Consider the following 21,082-nt stretch of genomic DNA (forward strand, 5'->3'; position numbering starts at 1 on the left):
AATATATCTGGATGTGTAACAGTCTTTGACCAGCAGGGGGGTTTGTGTCCACATGAAGCCTCAAGAAATTAATCTTCACAGCAAGGCGGTCACTGGTTCGATCCCCGGGTCGGGAAGGGCCTTTCTGTGTGAAGTTTGCATGTTCTTCCCGGCTTCCTCCCACGGACCAAAAACATGCTCATTAGGTTAATTGGTGACTCTAAATTGTCCATAGGTGTGAGTGTGAATGGTTGTAAATCTAGTGAAACTGTGAAAAGACACAGCACAACAATGGCCACACATATAATGAAATGCTTAGCCAAAAAGTAAATGTAATGACATGAAACGGTTAATAGATTGTAGGTTAAAATGGCTTATGTTGCTAACAGCTAACAAGAATTAGCCATGAGGTAGATAATTACCAAGGTCCCCAAATAATCCTTTATAGATTAAATAATTGTGACATAGTCAGTCAGTGTGGACTAAATTGTGATTTTTTTTCATTGCTTTGACACAAAATGCATTTAATGACCACATCTTTTAAATTTCAATTCAATAGTTTCCCCATTCAAACTCTACCACTGCCAAAATCCTATTTACTTACAGTAAATTTTACAAGTACACAGTACAGTTCTTGAGGATTAGGAATTACTTTCAGAAAATATAGTTTGCCAAGTCATAACGCAGCATTTCTGATTCATTTCTATAGCATACTATAAGGTGGCATAATTCCTGCAGTAAAGAGATGCCATTGTTTTTGCTGTAACAGAATCTTGATTTATGCAAAATATTCAACTAATATTCAATTCAAGAAAAAAGCTACTTCAAAGACAGTAATGATATATACTGTAATACTTCTGTAAGTAGGTCATTGTTTTCTGAATGACAAAGTCATCTTGTTAGGAGACAAATGTTGTCAGTGTTCTTATTTAATGGTTGGATCCTACTATGCATATGATGTATTTAGGTTGCATTAATGCATTTTGGATGTGAAATGAACTGCCCTGCTGGGCTGCATTTTGGTAAAGAGAACTGTCTTTAGAGAAAATGTGAACTCAGTAGAGAGAAATTTGTGATACTGATTGAAAAACAAACTTTAGCAATTTAGTGAATTTAGCTATTCAACACAACATTTAATTTGACCAACAACGGCAATTACTGTCAAACTTAGATAAATTTAAGATGTGATAATTGATAACATACCTATGTCTACTAGTCTACTGCATCTCCTTCTGACCAGATAGCTGCTTCTTCTTCTTGCAGGCCTAATGTCCCTCTTTGATGTCTATATTCAGGAATTGTGCTACAAGTGTAAAACTGGAGAGTATTTACCTTTTTGATCTCGAAGAATAACTTTAAGTATTACAAGGACAAGTTAAGATAACACTCATATGTTGGAAATCTCTGTAACATTAATGAGAAATGCATTCATTACTGTTATGAAACACGGGCTACAGATACAGAATATCACACTCTGTTTTGAAAAGCATTTTGCCAAAGATGAATTAAAACTTTCTCTACATCCAGATCATCTAAATGTATGCAAGAGCAAAATTTGCATTCAGGCTTTTATAACAAGTAATTATCAGAATAATCTTCAGCCACAAGTGAAAAATCCGAAAAGCACTTTTTACAGTGCCAGTCTGTGTGAATTTCCCTGTTTGATATACCATGCAGCTTGGCTTCTGACCTTATCTCAATATTGGATGAGGAAAACAAGAAATGAAGAATGCAAATGGTTGAATGCTGAATGTATTATTCCTACTCTACCTGCAGGGGGCAGTGGTGCAGTGCTGGTGAAGCTTCAAAGCTTAAGCTGATTTGGGAGAGACCGTGAACACAGTAAAGCATGATGTTTAAGTAATGTGTCTGCTACTAATTAAAATCACAGGTATGGGTGCTACTCCAGACTATGAGTCGATGACTGAATGTAGGTGTGTCATCATAATAAGCCATGATAATGATGCAAAAAACCGGACCCCTGCATCTGTTGACACATGTCTAAAACAACACATCGGAGCAGCGAAAATAAATAAATAAATAAATAAATAAATAAATAAATAAATAAATAAGTTATCAAAACGTAGCCTATAAAATTATTAGAGACGTGGTTCCATAACGATACTGCAGAAAAACTATAGGTGACTTTTTTTTTTTTTTTTTTTTTTTTTAATCTAGATTGAAAATGTGCCATATTAAATAACAGTCAGAACTGCTGTCCTTGCAATGTGCGCACGTGGCCAAAAACAGCATCAAATACCATTAAAAACTACAGTTTGGCGGAGTAGGTTTCGTTTGAACAGCCTCGAAAAGGAGGGGAAAGGGGGATATGCGCTGAGGAGGAGCACTATAAAATACCTGAACTGTCAGCTGTCTCGTCATTCAGCCGTCCCTTGTACGCCAGCAGCACCGCACGTCATGGCGCCCCAGAGATACATCCCGGGCAGCTCAGCCGCGATTCAGAGCGAGACAGCAGCTGGAACTGCGCCGCAGGGTCCCTTCTACGGTGAGTACCGGACTACGGGAGTATCTGGACTTCTGACAGCTTGACAGGAAAGTATTACAAATGAGCTAGCAAAATCGAAACATGTTAGGAGCAGATTTGTGCCAATTTCAACAGCAATTTGGTGTTTTTGGAGACAGGCCTTGCTTAATTAGAAAATATAATCTTTTGATTTGAACATCAAAAATGTTATCTCCTCAGTGAAATGGCTCGGTAGACGTTTGACAAGAAGATCATGTTCACTGTGCCCTCTTACAGATGGATAGAGTACAAAACAAGTATCCCATATAGATATAGATATATATAGAAATTTACATTTAACTAAAAAAAAAGAAAACGTAAGTTGTATTTTGCAAGCCAAATACATCATTTTTACTATGCTAATTTTATAAGAATTGTCACTTTTTGTAAAGGGTTATTTAATCTTGACTGACATCATCATTCCTGTTGTAGTCAACAGTGACCATCTTATGCTGCCAAGTGTGGTCTTCAGATGACAAGGTTGCAGTTATTGGCCTGAACATGTAGGACACTGCGCCCAATCAGTAGTTTAAAAATAACCAATAACAACAATGCCAACAAAGGTGTTGGTACTTTGTACTGAGCAGTCTGAAGTTATTTTGGTAAACAGTAATACTCAGCTAATCTTTAGGATAAAGATTAGCTGAGTATTACTGCCATTAATGCCATCAGCTGACTTCAGGTCTGTTTATTTTAACAAGGCTGCTTCTGACTCAGCCTGTCTTATTGTATACTAACTGCCTACTTCAGATCAGTTTGCCTTATCAACCAAAGTCTTGTTTCATTTTCATTTATTTGTGCATTATTAGTGATAGTTTCTACTTTATCCCCTCTGTTTTCTTAGCTTCTGGGCTTAAGACTATGGAAGCAGGATGGTGAATGTAAATTTTGGCATTGAAAATAAATTTTGGCTTTGGAAACAAAACCTGAAATGAAAAAGGAAACATTGGAAAAATGAAAAACGTGTCTGTGTTGGTGGGAGGGTTTGGCAGAGTATAACAGATAAGTGAAGGTCTTTTCTTGTAAGATCTGGTTAAACTCCACACATTTTCACAAACACACTCTCAGTCAGGTTTGTGTGCATGCAAATGATTTCCAATGGGTTTAGTCTTCATTGCATTATCTGTGGTGATGTTCAGCATATTCCAATATGCTCTTATGTTGAAAGTGTTGCAACAGGAAGTATATCTGAGCGGAAGCTCTGTATCGAGAAGTGAAAGCTTGATGTTTTGAATGGGATCTGTCATTAAAGTGAGTTCCAGCAAATACCCGGCATTTGTTGCAGTGAATCCCTAACGCACAACACGACATGGTGTCAGAAGTGCTGCGACAGCGAAGGGTACGTGCAAGAAAGCTGTAAAGGGAGAGTATTGACGTCCGCACGGGGTGATGGACGACGACGACCGCAGCGGCAGCATGCCAGTCGCGCACTCTCCCCAGCTCTCAGCTAATGCGCCGCCAAGCGCTACATTCACTATTCAGCCTCCCGAAGCGTTCCACTTCACGAAACCACATGACTGGGAAAGATGGATACGGAGGTTTGAATGGTTCCGACTGGCCAGCAATCTTCATTTGAGCTCAGAAGCCAATCAAGTTAATACGCTAATCTACTGCATGGGTGACGAGGCAGATGATATACTGCGAGGTCAAGCTCTTGTACTTCGTGCCCAGGAAAAATGTGATTTATGAGAGAGCAAGATTCAACCAAAGAGTGCAACAGGTTAATGAGACTGTAGACACCATTACTGCTCTATATACATTAGCTGTAAACAGATCCAGTGTTCTTTGTGTTAAAAGGAAAAAAAAAAAAAAAAGAGAGTTTCAAATAATGTGCTGAAGTGGTTGATCTTGAGTTTACCTGTTATTCCAAGGGAGAGCAGAGAGAGCGAGAGAGAAAATGTGTTTATGTTTACAACATTTTCTCTGAAGAGGGGAGATGTGGTGATGTTCAGCATATTCCAATATGCTCTATGTTGAAAGGGTTGCAGCAGGAAGTATATCTGAGCGGAAGCTCTGTATCGAAAATTGACAGCTTGATGTTTTGAACGGGATCTGTCATTAAAACAAAGTAAAACAATATTGTAGGAGCCATATTGTGTCACTGGTGGATTATTCGTCTCTTGATTTGCTTGGTCTGGTTGCCACGGTGATGCACAGGGCTTGGGTCACGTGGGCACTGGGGATGATTGCCGTAGGTGATATAGGGAGATCCCTATTTACCTGGTTTACCTGCACGGGGCAGGAGAGAGAGGAGTGCAGGTAGCCGCAATTTTTGTTGACCGCCTTTGTTCAGTTTGTTGCTTTGTTACATACTCGCCGCCAGTGCACGTTTACCATCCTTTAGGCGTGTGTAACCTGAAAGCCGCTGAAGTAGCTGTGATGTTTTGAGATATTAAATGATTGAAACTTTCCTGGACTCAGCGTGCTTATGAACCAGCAGCAGCGCGTCACACAAACATGCAGGACCTCATCCTCTCAAACGACTTTAATGACAGGCAAGTCGTTACAAATATTATAGCCTGATATTAAATAATTTGCAACCCTGTTTAAAAAAAAGGACGCTGTGTAAAATGTAAATCAAAACAGATTGATGATTTTGCTAAATATTGAGACTCCATATTTAATTGGACAATAATGATGAAACAAACAAGAAAAAGAAAGCACACTCAAAGTGAGTGGAAAGAAACGATCAAACAAAAGGAGCTCCACGTTGCCTCAACCCATGTTAAGGGTTGAAGGCACAAAGGCTGATGAGGCAGGTAGGCACTGAAACAAAAAGCACACAGTAAGTGGCAGTGCAAACAAAAGAAATCTAACAATGACATACATGAGTTCAAGGAGAGAGGGGTGAACTAGGAGTGCTCACACTGAGAAACAAACAAGGAAGCCACAAATGATTCAGGACAATCTGGCAACAGGAGCCAAAGGGAGCCTCCCTTTTATCCTGTGCCCAATTCAGGCTGATGTGCGCCAGGTGCACTGCTGACAGGGTGGAGCCAGCTGAGTGCAAGAAACACCCAACCTAGACAGACAGGGGAACAGACAGGCAGCTGGATAACACTAGGAAAAAAGTGGCTGGAGGGCACAGGGGACAGATAGGAACAGGTTTTAGTTGAGAAACATGGAACGGGGGATGTATTCTAATGCAATCCAGCAGTTTGTTTAATTTGTCTAATTCTGGTAGCAGCTGTAGATATATACACGTAAATACCTCATTGGCTGCTGCTGTTCATATGGCCAATACCACTGTGCGGCCACCATGTTGGTCCAGGAAAGAGTCCGATATGCATGTATGTCTATGGAGGTAGGGGATCTGTCCATTATTGAAATCATCATAACTGAATGTTGTGGCTGTCCTGGTGTAAATTTGTTTAGGATTTTGGAAATAAATTTGGAATTTAATGCTAATTTACATTTTAAGCCACACATTATGTTCACAAATATAGTGTATCACTAGGGTTGTAAAGAGTTGCAGTACAATAATTACACATTTTGATAAACAAATCCTACGCTCTTGTACAAGTGAAAGCAAATGGCTGAATGTTAAAGTCAAATCAAATTTGTTTGTGTAGCGCATTTTATACAATGCAAACTATGTGGTTCAATTACAAGAAATATGAACAATAAGTAGGACATGAATACAAATACAAATAAAGGAATAGATAATTAAAGGAAATAGATGGAGGCACTGACTAGCCATATAGGCTTGAGGGAACAAGTAGGTCTTGAGCTTGCTTTTAAGACCAACCTACATCTCATATCATCAGGCAGTTTGTTTTAAAAAGTGGGCCCATAGTAGCAGAATGCACCTTTACGTGATGTAACCGGAAAAGCCCAAGTGCTGCACTGGCCAGCAGTAAATGGGGACAGGCAGCCAGAGGACCAAGACAACTGTGTACCATACCGAGCCAAGAGCGAGCTCTGATGGATTTGCTGTGATGAGATTGTTTCCAGGGTGGAATCCACTGAGAGACTTCAACCAGGGAGAAACAAATCGGAACTTTAGCTGTTTTAGCGGAGAATATCTTGATATCTTGCCAGGCGAAGGTAACAGGAAGAGGAAGTTTGGGTCGGTGAGTAAATGGTGGTGACTGGGCTCCTTATATAGTGAGACTGATAAAGCTGATGGGAAGCAGGTGTGCAGGTGAGCAGGGAGGCGTGACTGACGAGTAGCAGGTAAAAACTGTCCTGGATGTGACACCAGATTTGATGGGTATGGTTAGGAGACCAGTGTCTGATGATTTCAGAGTTCTGGAGGGTTTGTGAACAGTAAGCAGGTCAGAGACGTTTTCAGAGCAAGGTGGGAACACTCTTGTGTGACATTGATGTGTTGAAAATGTCAGCAATGCTGACAAGTCACCTATTGGCACATTCTTAGTAAACAGCCAGGGATGTTAAAATAAGACAAGATAAGATAGGACTTTATTGATCCCACACTGGGGAAATTTAGTCGTTACAGCCAGCAAGTTACAAAAAGCAAGCGCAGTGGCATAAAGAGGTCAAAATAAAATCATGAAAGTATACAAGATACAGAATTGAAAAAACAACTATGTATATATATGTTTTTACAGATTATAAAAACAATAGGGGCGGTACGGTGGCGCAGCAGGTAGTGCGCGTGCCCCACAGCAAGGAGGTCGCTGGTTCGATCCCCAGTGCCTTTCTGTGTGAAGTTTGCATGTTCTTCCCGTGCATGCGTGGGTTCTCTCTGTGCACTCCGGCTTCCTCCGACAGACCAAAAACATGCTCATTAGGTTAATTGGTGACTCTAAATTGTCCATAGGTGTGAGTGTGAGTGTCAATGGTTGTCTGTCTGTGTGCCTGTCTATGTTGCCCTGCGATCAGCTGGCGACCGGTTCAGGGTGTACCCCGCCTCTCGCCCCCCGCATAAAAATACAGTTGCCAATATGGATAATAAATAGTGTTATTGCACAGTTGAGAGAGAAATATACAACTTAGAAATTGCACCAGGTGAAATGGATAAACATGTATTAGCATTAGAACATATATTAGCCTAGATAACAGTAGTGCAACTCAAAAGCGGATTTATGATGTGGAATTGAGAGACAGCATCAACACAGAGCTTCACCACGTGATGCTGTTAAACAGTCTGACAGATGTGGGACCTTTAGGGGAATCACTTCATTAAACCTCTGTGTTTTTTTCTCTCATAGGTAATATTTGCTTCAGTAATAAAAATGAAAAAAAAATAAAATAAAATAAAATAGGTGGCACGGTGGCACAACAGGTAGTCCGTTGACAGCTGGGATAGGCTCCAACCCCCCCGCAACCCCGAAAGGGCTAGTCGGGTATAGAAGATGAATGAATGAAAAATAAAATAATAATAAAAAATAAAAAAATAAAGCCAAAGTGTGGCAGAATTTTAGGGAGCTACTGGCTGCTTCTTCTGCACGCGCCTCTATCACCATGGTACTTTGGTAACAATCAATAGTGTTACAGTTTTCTGGACAGTAAAGTTCAGAAAGTAAATTCTGCTGCAAACTGCTGCTGCTTACTCTAGTGCAGAGACCAGATCTTGCCAGCTCTACCAGCTGTCAGGGCAATCTACTATTATTCTTGCTGATACTGAATAAGTCAAAATTGGCCACTACAATAATCAGACAGACATGGGCAGACTGCATGGTAAAGTGCATCTGATGATTGTGTAACAATTCTACCTACTCATGAGAAAACCTAAGGGGAAAGGCTACTATGCTCGACTCTAGGTAACAGGTGGATTGGATGTGCATGATGTTAGGTCACCCCCAGAAACTAGTCAAACAAACTAAACACATGGATTTAAAACACAAACACGAACCAAACCACTACCAAAATTAATGTTGAAATTATTAAGTTATTATTATTAAGTAGCAAACATAAATTGTGTCCACTGTGGGATGGCACAAACAAAGACAGCGCACATCGCAGTTGCCTACAAACAATTTCAAAACAAAATCAACACATACACTCAGAACATTAGGGTTTTCTACAGTTCGTTAATATAAATAAAGTAATCCAGATGAAGGTTAAATTCCCCTCGCCAAGTCCGAGTCCAAAGAAAGGAACAAACAAAAAAAAAAAAAAACACTTCGGGGCCTTGCTGAATGGAAAAGGGCACAGGAAATCCACGCCAATCATTTTGCCTGGTCCACTGACCACTGCGGACTGGAGGAGCTGGCTTGTCATTTGAGCCTTTATGCTGCTGGCATGTATGGCAAGACTGGACATGACCTGAAGTACCAGGCCCCCTGCATTGACTTCAAGATTTCATGTACGAGCGGCATGTGATAAGCGTCATGGTGAATCTTGCCATTTAGTCCCCTGTAGTCCACATAGAAACGGGGAGTTTTTTTCATCAGGGAGTATGTGCTCCCTGATGAAAAAAGATGTATCTAGGACAGCATCCCCCAGGGAGCCTCGGATACCCACTGGTACCACCAACATGGATGGAACAGCTATCACTGCTGCCATGTCTGGACCCTGTCCAGGGCCCTGACCATGCTCAGCTTTTTTGGAAGGCCTTTTGGTGGTGTGGTCCAAAGGGCAGTCTTGTTGTATAGGCTAGTGACAATGCCCCCCAAAATTTGAGATACACCCACCGGAGGTAGAACAAAACCTAACAATGTTTTTCCTCTTCTCTAAGGTCTCCCATATATGAAATGGGTTCTTAGGTTAAAATATTTTACTGCAGACATTGTTAAATTGATACATATTGTTATACACCCCAAACCTAAAAAAAGAACCAAAATATAGCATGGCCTTATGGGAATTAGAAAAAACTGGATGTGAATATCTTGATGTGTGTAACATATAGAGACCTATGAACACTTGCCTAAAATAAGCAGACATACAAAAAAATGAATATCTATGCAGAATATTCTCATTTACTTTGTAGTTGCTTGGCCAGGGATTGTCATAGAAACACATATGATGGCTTGTTGGAAAGATGGGGTTGTGCTGAATCCAGTGATACAAATAAGTGAATATAACATGCATAGTCAATGTGTTACATCACTAAATGTATGAGGTGTCCCAAATGAAAGAAAGTGAAACATTGACACATGGTTGTGCTGAATCCAGCAATGCCAAATGTGTAAATAACATGCATAATCATTCATCACTAAATATATAAACTGTCCCAAATAAAAGAATATGTTACATTGCATAGCAATGTACTGTACTGTACTGTTTGACATCACCGGGGGATGGGGCTTACAGCTCAGCAATAGCACACAAAGGAGACAAGGTGACAGGATTGTAGTTTGGCCTTGATGATCTTTTTAATAAAACTATAACTTAACTTCACACATACAAATAAAATTACTGTCTCAAATCAAACAAATGTTCATCAGACAAAACACTCTTAGGAGGAATGAGCGCTCTCCTCACGTTAATCTCCCCAGCTCTTTGGTTGGTGTTCTTCATGGGCTGTTTTTGGTAGCCATCCCTGTCACTCATCCGCATTATCATCAGTGACAAAGTGGGTCATATTTGGGCAGTCTGGGAAAGAGCAAGAGCAAAACTCAGTGCAAGTCAAGCCCACTGAAAGACACTGGCATTTGCTGGTTTCATTGCATTGTCCATCTTTACAGTACAGGTGGGTGATGTCTTGAACTTCTTTAGGTGCTGGTGCCTTCTGGAACATGATAGGTTCAATGGACCCATCCTGTCTGAGCCTCCATCCTCTACCAACTGGGTTCCAGAGATGAGGCTTGGCCTGATGGCTGTGACGCCAAACTGCTGTTCGGTATAAGGCTCTGAATACATGTTGCTCGAAGGCATCTTCTGTTGGGGGTAGATTTGCTGCTGAAGAATCTGTGGTAGATGCTAGTGTGTACCTCAGCTCATCTAGGTTGGTGCAAGGATAGCCATTCTCCTTTTTCTTTTGGCCATACAGGAGGAGGGCATATTTTCTTGCCACAGGCAAAGCTTCTTCAAGGCTTCCAGACAGTCCAAACTTGGCCATTTCCTTTAAGTCGGTCAGATTGGTCTTCAGTCTTGTGAAGGCAGTGGTCTTTCCAATTCTGTACAAGCTGCTTGTGGTATCGCAACCCGTGAGGGCGTGGCATGCAGGTAGACACTCACAAAGAGCTGCTCCAAGACTCTGAGCAATTGAACAAACTGAGACAAATCTTTCCTTTAGGCCATGTCCAGAATGCATGAACACTTGTGAGGATCCAAACATCCCTTTGCTTGAATAGTACACAAGCAAAACCAGTACATCTGTATCATCTCATTTGACAATGAGACGAGAATAGGACTCCGCAAGGTGTATTGCATGTAACACCAGTCTTGTGTCAGCCTCCTCCTGGTCACTGTAAAGATCTGTCAAAACAGTCAACACCTGACTTGCTAACCCTCTTGACCTCCTCACCATTTTCAAAGCCACCTGCCAATAAAACTGTGTTCTCTGAAGAGATTCTCTCTGGCCCAGCACTAGTGATGTAGTTGCTGACAAAGCTACATAGAGCAGCCATGTTACCACTGATCCTCAGGTATTTCCTGTAGTTTGGAACACTTACTTGTCCTGTGATAATATGTGCTGGTTTGGATGGTGCCTCTTTTTGCCTTTCAAGGTCTTTGACTGAGTGTTGATGATCATATCTGTCAAACACTAAAACAACACAGCTGATGCCTTCCTTTCCCATTAACATTGTGATCTTATTCCAGATACATTCACCAAGGTTATTGAATATCTGAAAGCTTGAATCATGGAGACTCTGCAGAAGAGCCATGCCATTGATGAGATATGCTGATGGTTCTTTAACACTGGGCAGCTGCTGTGTCTCTTCAACGACAGACTCTAGTTTCTTAGCAAGGTCAGATTTTGTGGTCTTCATGCTTCCATCATCATAAAACAAAGATGGTAGGACAGCAGCGAGTTCGTGAGACATCACAGTGTCCATGGACACCTCTCTTTGTTTGGAAACAGCAAGTAACCTTCGAAAGAGCACATCTGAGTCCATGTGGACCTGTCTAGATACACTCCATACAACTCCAGCTGATGTTTTCATGTCCTTGAAGGTTGCACATTGGTTTCTTTTCTCTGGGTCCCAGAAGCTGTTTGTTCTTTTTGATTTTGTCAGACGTTGTTTAATAAAGATGGCATTCTGCTTTGCACCATCTTGGAGGAAGTTTGAGAGCTCTTTTGCAACTTTCTCTGATGCAACCTGACCACTTGCAATATTGATCAGTTCCTCGGGAACACTGTCAAGGTCAAAGGGATTCTGCTTCTGCTCCACAGCTTCCATTATCTTCTGTATGTCTCTCTCGTCTCTGTCCATTCTGGATGCTCCATGCTCCTTGTGTGCTCTCGGGCTCTTTGCAACAGTGTCACAAAGCTCTTTCATGCCATCTACATATGCTGTCGTTACATGTCTTGTAATCAACCATCTTGTGAGAGCTCCCTTCCGTAGTGTGAAGCCAACAACTCCACCCTGACTCTTGCCTTCTTGGTTGATGGCTTGCTCCAGTGCCTGATCAGTAGCCACACAGTTGAAGCTTCAATCCTCAGACCGGCGAACAACAAATCCCCCTTGTTGCATGAATGTGTATGCTTCTGGTTGTTCATGTTCAAGGGATTTCATTTCTGCAACATAGACTGGTGTGTACTTGGCATAATTGGTCCTTCCAGCAGTTCTGAACCAAGGCATAACCTCACACATGCAATTCAGGTGAAGTTGAAAGTCAGCTTCACACTCTGAATGAAGCATCCTTAGCAACAGATCAGCACCATTTAGGAATGTTAACCAGTACCCAAAGGTTGCTGATTGCTTAACTCCCTCATTTGTGAACATCTGGATTCTATTGTGGATCTCAGGGAGTTCAGTCTTCACCTCACTGATGAGCTGTTGAATAGTGGCCTTGTCATTACCCTCAAACGCATGCTGCACATCTTGTAGGATTTGCTCTTGTGCTTTAGTCATTGCACATTGGCCTTGTTTTTTAAGCCATGATTGGCATTTTCCAGAAAAGCCTGAACAGGGCCTCAGAGGCTAGCTTTATGCTCCTTACTCCTCTTGCCAGCTGTTTCCCTTGAAGCAACTGTCACGCTGTTCCCTCTGCATACACATCTGTCTCTGTTAATATGTCAAACAGTCCGCCATCGCCATAGAGCTTGCCAATGCTTGCAAGGCAAGCCATCGTGATATGCATACCTCCCAGTCTCACTGTGATCTTTCCCTGTAAGAGCGGTGATTTGCTCCACAAGATCTGTTGTGCTTTGCTATAAATAGCAAGGTCTGCAGTCACAAGAATATGGTGCTGTCCCAGGTCTGCAGCAAGCTGTACAATTCGTACCATAGATGTATAGAAGATGGACAATTCTGAGGGTAATTCTCTTATGAAGGGCATGTAGAGTACACTGGCTACTGAACAAGCAGTGTCTGACGTGAGGGCATTGAATGCAGACCATGCGGGGACCTGCTGCTGATTCTCCCTTACATTTCAGGCCAGCTTCCATACCAGATCTCTGTCATCAGCTGCTTGAGAGACTGTTGTGTTTGCGTGCAGTAACTCAGGCTGGGGGCGGCACGGTGGCGCAGCAGGTAGTGCGCGTGCCTCACAGCAAGGAGGTCGCTGGTTCGATCCCCGGGTCGGGCAGGGCCTTTCTGTGTGAAGTTTGCATGTTCTTCCATGCATGCGTGGATTCTCTCCGGCACTCCGGCACTCCGGCTTCCCCCACAGACCAAAAAATGCTTATTATGACTCTAAATTGTCCGTAGGTGTGAGTGTGAATGTGAATGGTTGTCTGTCTATGTTGCCCTGTGATGGCGACCGGTTCTCGCCCATTGCTAGCTGGGATAGGCTCCAGCCCCCGCAACCCCAAAAGGGATACGCGGGTATAGAAGATGAATGAATGAATTCAGGCTGGGGAAGTTCAGGTGGTTCTGGTCGCTTTGTAGATTTGATGTATCCGTAATCACAATTGAAATGAGAGGATAAGCTTGTGATCATATGTATGAAATATCAAATCAGAACTCTCTAAAACCTCACGACATGCATTCATACACTGCTAACCCATTAATTTGAGCAGTTTATGTGACTGAGTAAATACCATGACATGAAAACAGATTTCAGAGAAAAAAGAATGCACAAAATGTACCTGTAAAGTTTATCTCCATCCCTGTCGAATTTGTTTAAGGTAGTGAGGGACCTCTCCGGAACCCGTGCTATGCATTTATCTGCTGTGGAGACATGGCCTCTTCGGAACACAACAGAGTATGCTTCCCATCCAGAGTGTCATCATTTTGATCAAAGTTGTCGATGGCTGCATCAACAATTCCGTGTTCAGCGACTCCAGTGAGGCCAGTTGGGATGTAGACACCATTCTTTGTTCTTGATATCTGGTCTGCTGCCACAGATGTGAGGCAGTGCCTAACCTCTGTATAGGAAACACAGTGCGCCATTGCACTGAGCTCATCAGTGAGTGTCTTACCACCAAACTCATGATGAATTAGAATGGCAAGTCCCAGTGTGATTGGTGTATGGATGTGACAGCTCTGTGCAATAAGATCATGGCAGATTGCGATCACACAGAGATTGTCCTTCGAAACTGGGTCCTCATCACATGTTTGGTAATCTCTGTGGGCACGTGAATCAACGCACCAGTTGAAAAAGTCACACAGGATGTTGGGTACAGACTTGCTGCTGACGTGATAGACGATCACTGCCAACATATGATTGACGGTCATGTTCAACCTGCTCCATGCTTTTCCTTAATATGTCAGCAGCCTTGTGTAATATTTGGGTTTCAGGGAGACTCTGACTTGTCGGTGGAAGTGTTACTTACAGTCTACTGTCTTTTCTGTGAGTTGAGCAGCTTCTCTCACTGCATATCCTACGGGCATACTTTCAGAGCACACCAGATCTGACTTTCCAGGACGTGGGACAAATACCAGCCTGTCTTTGTAATGCTGTATCAGCCTCTCCTTTAGTTTCCAGGATGCATATTTCTTGTGTTGGACCACTGTGCCATCTTCCTCCTCAGAAAGGGTCTTCAGTATGTCATTATAACTTATCAGTCAAAGAATTTAGAGTCCTGACTTTCATATCTTTAGACAATACTGTTTTTTCAATGTCTTCAGTGAGCTTAATATAGGCTTTGTCATAGACATTGGTCTGCTTCTCTGATTCTTTTCTTCTTCTGCCAGCTGTTATATTTTGTTCAGAGATGTAGTGTCCAAGGCAGCTTTTATGATATCGGGGTATGAAAGCAGCCAAAGATGTACATCTTCATCAAGCCTTTCAGAAGCTGCATGAAGGAACTTGTCTCTGGTACTCGCGCCTGTACCAGTTGTAATAGCTGTCAGAGGTTCTGGTCTAATACTTGCCTTCCCACAAATGAAACAATCTCTCCATATGTTAAATGTTGTTGTGTCAGCCCTACTCAGTCTTCTTGGTGCAGATGAGCTCTCATTCTCAAGATCTGGAACTTCATGCTCACTGACTTTTGTCTTAAGGCAGTAGTTTGCTCTACATGATACATGATATGATACTATTATATTAGAGGACAGTATGTAATCTTTATATGGAGCCAGGGTTTTATGGACATCATCATCTCTCTGCTGAGCAAGGGTAAGTATGCGTTGGAGGCCTTCAACTGTGGGCTTTTGGACATAGGGTTCTTTTCTTTTGCCTTTTTCCAAATGTTTCCCACAGATAATACACATTTTTGGATCCAAAGTCTGTAAGACATTCTCCATAATTCTAGAAACAAGTAAAAGGGAAAAATGATATACATTTCAGATTTTGTATTTTCATACATATGTATAGCCATGTCATGTTATGTCTCTTTCACATGACAACATAATAATAATAATAATGATAATAGGCTGAGTCGTTTCTATAGCTAGGCTAGTAAGCTACTAAATTTAGTAGTAGTTATTAGATTAAGCTACGTCAGTCTCAGCCTTTTCACATGACATAGTATTTGCAATGATTTACCTGTCAGGTTAGGAAAATATACATGAAGACAATGATGTAGATAGCTACAGCTGGATCTACCCAGGAGGAGTAGCCTAACAGTAGCCAGTTCGCTATAGACCACAACACTTTAATCAAAGATTACACCAAGGGAATGAAGTAAGCAGTGCAGGCAATACTGCCCTCTACTGGTTTGGACAAATGCATAAACTAACTCTATTATTTTCTATTATGCAGTAATGACTTGTCCAAAAATAAATTCAAGTGGGTGTAGATATTTTTTTAGGTGTTCTATTTAAATTTAAACTGATTCTACTGGATATTTGTTTCCACATGAACTGTATAAGATGTGATATGAAATATACTATTATTTAATGCATCATAAATAAAGAGTAGTGCTTACCTCTAGTGACTTACTTTGCAGTAACATTGAATTGGTCAACATTCTTGTCACCATTGATAACGGGCTGTGGAGACTGGACTATGTTGAGTATGAGCTGTAAGCCCCATCCCCCGGTGATGTCACACGGTACAGCACATTACAGTACATTGCTATGCAATGCAACATATTCTTTTATTTGGGACAGTTTATATATTTAGTGATGAAACACACTGACTATGCATGCTATTTTCACATACCGCTGGATTCAGCACAACCCTATCTTTCCAACAAGCCATCATATGTGTTTCTATGACAATCCCTGGCCAAGCAACTACAAAGTAAATGAGAACATTCTGCAAAGATATTCATTTTTTGTATGTCCGCTTATTTTAGGCAAGTGTTCATAGGTCATATGTTACACACATCAAGATATTCACATCCAGTTTTTTCTAATAGGTAAAAAGCAACTTCCTGACCACAATTATGTCAAGTTTCTAAGCTGTCAGAGCTTGTGTTATTATTCAACATAAGTTTATATGTCTTAAATCCCATACGGCCAGGCTATATTTTTGTTCTTTTTTAGGTTTGGGGTGTATAACAATATGTATCAATTTAACAATGTTTGCAGTAAAAAAATTTAACCTAAGAATCCATTTCATATATGGGAGACCTTAGAGAAGAGGAAAAACATTGTTAGGTTTTGTTCTACATCCGGTAGGGGTATCTCAAAGACTAAAGCCCTTTTTGACATTTAGTCACTAGCCTACCTCTATTGACTAGTCAGAGTCAAGAGAATTGAGGGGCAGGACCCAAGTTCACCATAGAAACACCAATGACGATCCAGAAGAAAGTAACCCCAGAGACAATATATCGAATGAAAAGTGCTCCCCCCACTCTAGCAACCCCATCCTCAACAACCAGGACCTTTGGAATCTCTGCTTCCATATGATACCAGGCTTGTGTGGTTTGCTTGATGTCATGAAATCAGCAGACGCACTGAAGTGCACATATGCTATTTTCTGTTTTCATTACATACCCATATAATTTCTTGGGGTATGAATTATGTTTTGTTTGGGTGTCAATGCTTGATAGAGGCTTTTAGCTGAGTTTCCCCCCAACATTCTGGTATGCTACAAGTTAGGATTGGTGCTTCCTAGCGTGAGCATTGACCATCTGAACTGCATCTCACGCTTCCCCCTGTACAGGCGGCGCTCGTATTGAAGAGGAAAAAAAACAGAAAAACGTTTTTTGACTAACCATTCAGAAGTGTCCTGCTGAATTCTCTGAGTCTGAGGTTCTGTAGGAGCCTTCAGGGTCCGATTCAGGTTCGAACATGTACGGTTGAACTACTGAAGCACTCAGTCTGTTCATTGCTGCCATGTCCGCCACTTTCACACAGATAGTGCTACGCGAGTCTACACTCTCCCCGTTACCACGGTAACATGGGTGGGGCAGCGGCAGCTCATTGCATTTAAAGCTTTAAAGCTACAGACACCAGAAACAGCACATTCTGAAAGGGACTGAAACAGAGGGAAATAAAGGGAGGCAAGAATCTTTTCCTAAAAGCTATTTCCAGCATACAGCTTCAAAAGCATGTTTTATGGAAATCATAGACCTATGTAACTTATTGAAAAAGCTTCATAATATGTCACCTTTAAAATGCTCTGCTTATAGCACATCAAGAATTCCTGGAGTCTCTTACAGTAGGTTCCTTTCAACCACACATACAATATAAAAAAAAAAATATGACGCAATCCCGCTCCCCGTACGGGTCATCACTCTGTAACAATTCTCCCGACTCATAAGAAAACCTAGGGCTACTACGCTCGACTCTAGGTCACGGGCGGAGTGGATGTGTGTGATGTCAGACAAAATAAAACACATGGATTTAAAACACAAATACGAACCAAACCACAACCAAAATTAATGTTGAAATTATTAAGTAATGAAAATGCTTCAGAGAGTTCTGATTCCAGAATTTACTGAAATGAAAACAAACTTAAATCATGTCTGCTGTGGGACGACTCAAACAAAGACCGCACGTGGCGCGGTCACCTACAAACAATTTCAATACACTCAGTTAGAACCTTAGGGTTTTCACCAATTCGTTAATATAAATAAATTAATCCTGATGAAAGGATCCCCCTCCCCAGAAGTCCAAGTCCAAAAAAAGGAACAAACTCTGCTTAGAGAGGCAGGTGTGTGGCGAGTGCCGTAGCTCTGTTCTCACTAGATCCGTCCCTGTGGCAACCAGATCCTGCTTGTGATGCTGCAGAGGCCCACTTTAGACCCCCCCAAAACAATCGATACCTCAGTTTTAATCCACAATCCAAGGAAAGAGGGTCGATTGTCCTCCCATGCCGCTGACCTCCAAACGCTCTCCTCCTCTCTCTCTTTCTTCCACGACCAATGTCACTTACCCTTTTAACGCATCCAAAGCACTCAGAAAATAAAATAAACAATTAATAACACAGAGTCTGTCTCATAGTCCATTGTGCCTTTGTTGCTGCAATATGGCCACTGATAATACTCATTACTTTGCATGAAAAAAAGGTAATGGGAGATGACAATCAGAGAATAAAAAAATACAAACATTCACATTCTTCTCCATCTCAAAAAACCTTCCACAAGGTGTACGTAGGTAACTATTCCAGTCACTCTATCATAGTGCTTTGTGCTTCTACACCCACTGGTGGTCCTGCTTCCTGTTAGTGTCTGAGCATGTACAGAGACTGTATTCCTTTGGATCCATCATTGTCAGATGATTGAATTGTGGACAGACGAGTAAGTCCACCTAAAAGTTTCACGCCTAGCAGATGATTTTACCTATTTCGCATTCATTTTCAGTGAAACAAAAACAGGTTCCAGTTCAGGTAGTCTTGTATCTAACAAACACCATGTGAGTGTCACAGGCTTGAGATGTGAAATAACCAAGCAGACAGTACTTTTGAACATGTCTTGCCTGACTGGGACCAGTCGACTGTGACCAACCATATAAGTAGCCACACACACTTTTAAGCCGCTGTAATTATCTTCCCCTCTTCAGGCATTGATTTGATTCAGTTTAGCCTGAATCCATTAAACCTTTTTATTTTTTGTTTCTTCCAGGAGAACCACACAGGTTTGATCCTTCCTTCAGAGGACCAGTCCGTCGAAGGTAACTCTCTACTTCCCTCTTTGCATATAATGCAAATCTATCTATGTATTCTGTCCAAACTTTGTTTCATCCACACTAAGCTGACCAGTTTTTAAAACACTGTGTATTCAATAATATTCGGATATACAGTCACATGCAGTACAACACATACTGATATTCTTAGGTGCTCCAGAACAAATCTAACAAATAGATAAATAAAATAAGAATGAATCTAACAGTAGAATCTAGTGTAGCAAATTGATAAAATAAAAATACAAATATATAAAATACAGTAAAAACTAATGGTGGAACAATGGCAGTGGATATATTATAAGTTACTGTATGTCTGTGTAAAGTCAGGTTTGGCTGAGTATACCACCCTCTGCTGGTGCTGTTCCCAAAAGGCGTGGTAATGGTGCCTGTCAGTACACTGTCTATTGTGCAGGTATAAAAAGTCTTAAGCATCATGATAAGTCCTCTGTGATGCACACATGAAGGTAACTGAAGCTGTCCACCCTTTCCGCCACTAGGGTCCCATTGATCGTAATGGGATGATAATTCCTCTCCTGTTTCTCCTCAAAGTGCGAATCAGCTCCATAGTCTTGCTGACTGTGTCATGAGCAAATTCAGTCATGGTACTGGAGTGTAGCACCCAATAATGTAATAATTTACTGAAAATGTAATAACGCCTGAAAATGTAATAAAATTTGCACTTAACTCAATCGAAAATGTAATAAAACCCAATAATGTAATAACTTGATCAATAATGTAATAAAATATTCTGACTGATATTGTAGTAACATTTTTACCGATAATGTAATACCTTATTACATTATTGGAGATTTATTACATTTTCAGGTGGGTCTTTTTTTTTTTTTTTTTTTTTTAAATGATAATGTAAAGCTTGACAGATAATGTAATATAGAGGTCTATATTTTGTGTTTTGAGAATCTAAGACTGTTAAATACACTGACTTTGAAACAAGAGAATAACTATTGCTTCCCTAAACATACTTCACTCTCCACAGTTTTCCAACCAATCACTACCTTGTGTAAACAACCACAAACCAACAAAACAAATTTAAGTAAGACTTCATTTGACGACGGTATGCATAAGTATTCATAAAACCAACACATTATTTAACATTTGACAAAAATATATCCACTCATAAATGGTTATTATATCACTTTGAATGACGGGGTGGCATGGCTCAGTGGGTAGAGTGGCTGTCTTGTAACCAGAGGGTTGCTGGTTAGATCCCGGCCTGCAGAGCTCACGTTGAGGTGTCCCTGAGCAAGACACTGAACCCCTAACCGCTCCTGATGGGTCGTGGTTAGCGACTTGCATGGCAGCTCTTCCGCCATCAGTATGTGACTGGGTGAATGTGATGTATAATGTAAAGCGCTTTGGGTATCGTTTCAGGTATAGTAAAGCGCTATATAAATACGGACCATTTACCATCTTCCTCTAGCTTATGTCAAGTGATAGTGGTCAGCTGACATACCGTGAGATTTACCTCTATAAGTACAGGTTTAATAAAAATGTCAGCATAAAAATGACAAAACATAATGACAACTGACTTGGTTATTTTTTAACTTTTGGGGTTTATTTTATATATATATATATATATATATATATATACACACACACACACACACACACACACACACACACACGATATATATACTGTATATACGATTTGCCATTATACAGTCACTATATTGTATAAATGATGCTTTTGATGTATTAATTCATCATGGACACCGGCATCCTGGCCACTAGAGGGCCTGCAAGGGAGAACACGATCAGGGTCTCTTTCAGGTGGTGGCTAGCCAAGAGAGACATTTCTCCCTTTATGTGACCACTTGGTAAGTGAGTATGCAATGTCTCAGCATCAATACCTTGAGATTTCTGTGATAACGTTTGATAATAGTTGGGTAATGGTATTGGCTTTAGACATTTTTTCAATTTTCAATTGAAATAAAATTGAAAAATTATCAATTTTATTGACCATGTGACTGCATATTAGCCTAGTTCTTGATGTTAACTTCTTGATACTTTAGCCAAGGCTTGGCTACTTCTATAAATAGCTTAAGACAGGGGTTCCCAACCTTTTTGTCACTGTGGTCTGTTCACA

General features: G+C 41.0%; 1 protein-coding gene across 2 annotated transcripts in view; it reads left to right on the forward strand.

Annotated features, from left to right (window-relative positions):
* Positions 1–2,375: 2,375 nt before the first annotated feature.
* LOC143329820 (choline transporter-like protein 5-A) overlaps positions 2,376–21,082 on the forward strand; it is a 73,236-nt gene continuing 54,529 nt past the window's right edge. The window contains exons 1-2 of one of the 2 annotated variants that reach the window (XM_076745917.1): positions 2,376–2,485; positions 18,918–18,966. In XM_076745917.1, the coding sequence (XP_076602032.1) occupies positions 2,398–2,485; positions 18,918–18,966 (137 nt within the window). In that variant the 5' untranslated portion in view covers positions 2,376–2,397. Of the gene's footprint in view, positions 2,486–3,882; positions 4,224–18,917; positions 18,967–21,082 lie in introns of those variants that run through there. The other variant, XM_076745918.1, reaches the window with a different exon arrangement.

The sequence above is a fragment of the Chaetodon auriga genome, chromosome 12 (genome assembly GCF_051107435.1).
Source record: "Chaetodon auriga isolate fChaAug3 chromosome 12, fChaAug3.hap1, whole genome shotgun sequence".
NCBI classification, from domain to species: Eukaryota; Metazoa; Chordata; class Actinopteri; order Chaetodontiformes; family Chaetodontidae; genus Chaetodon; species Chaetodon auriga.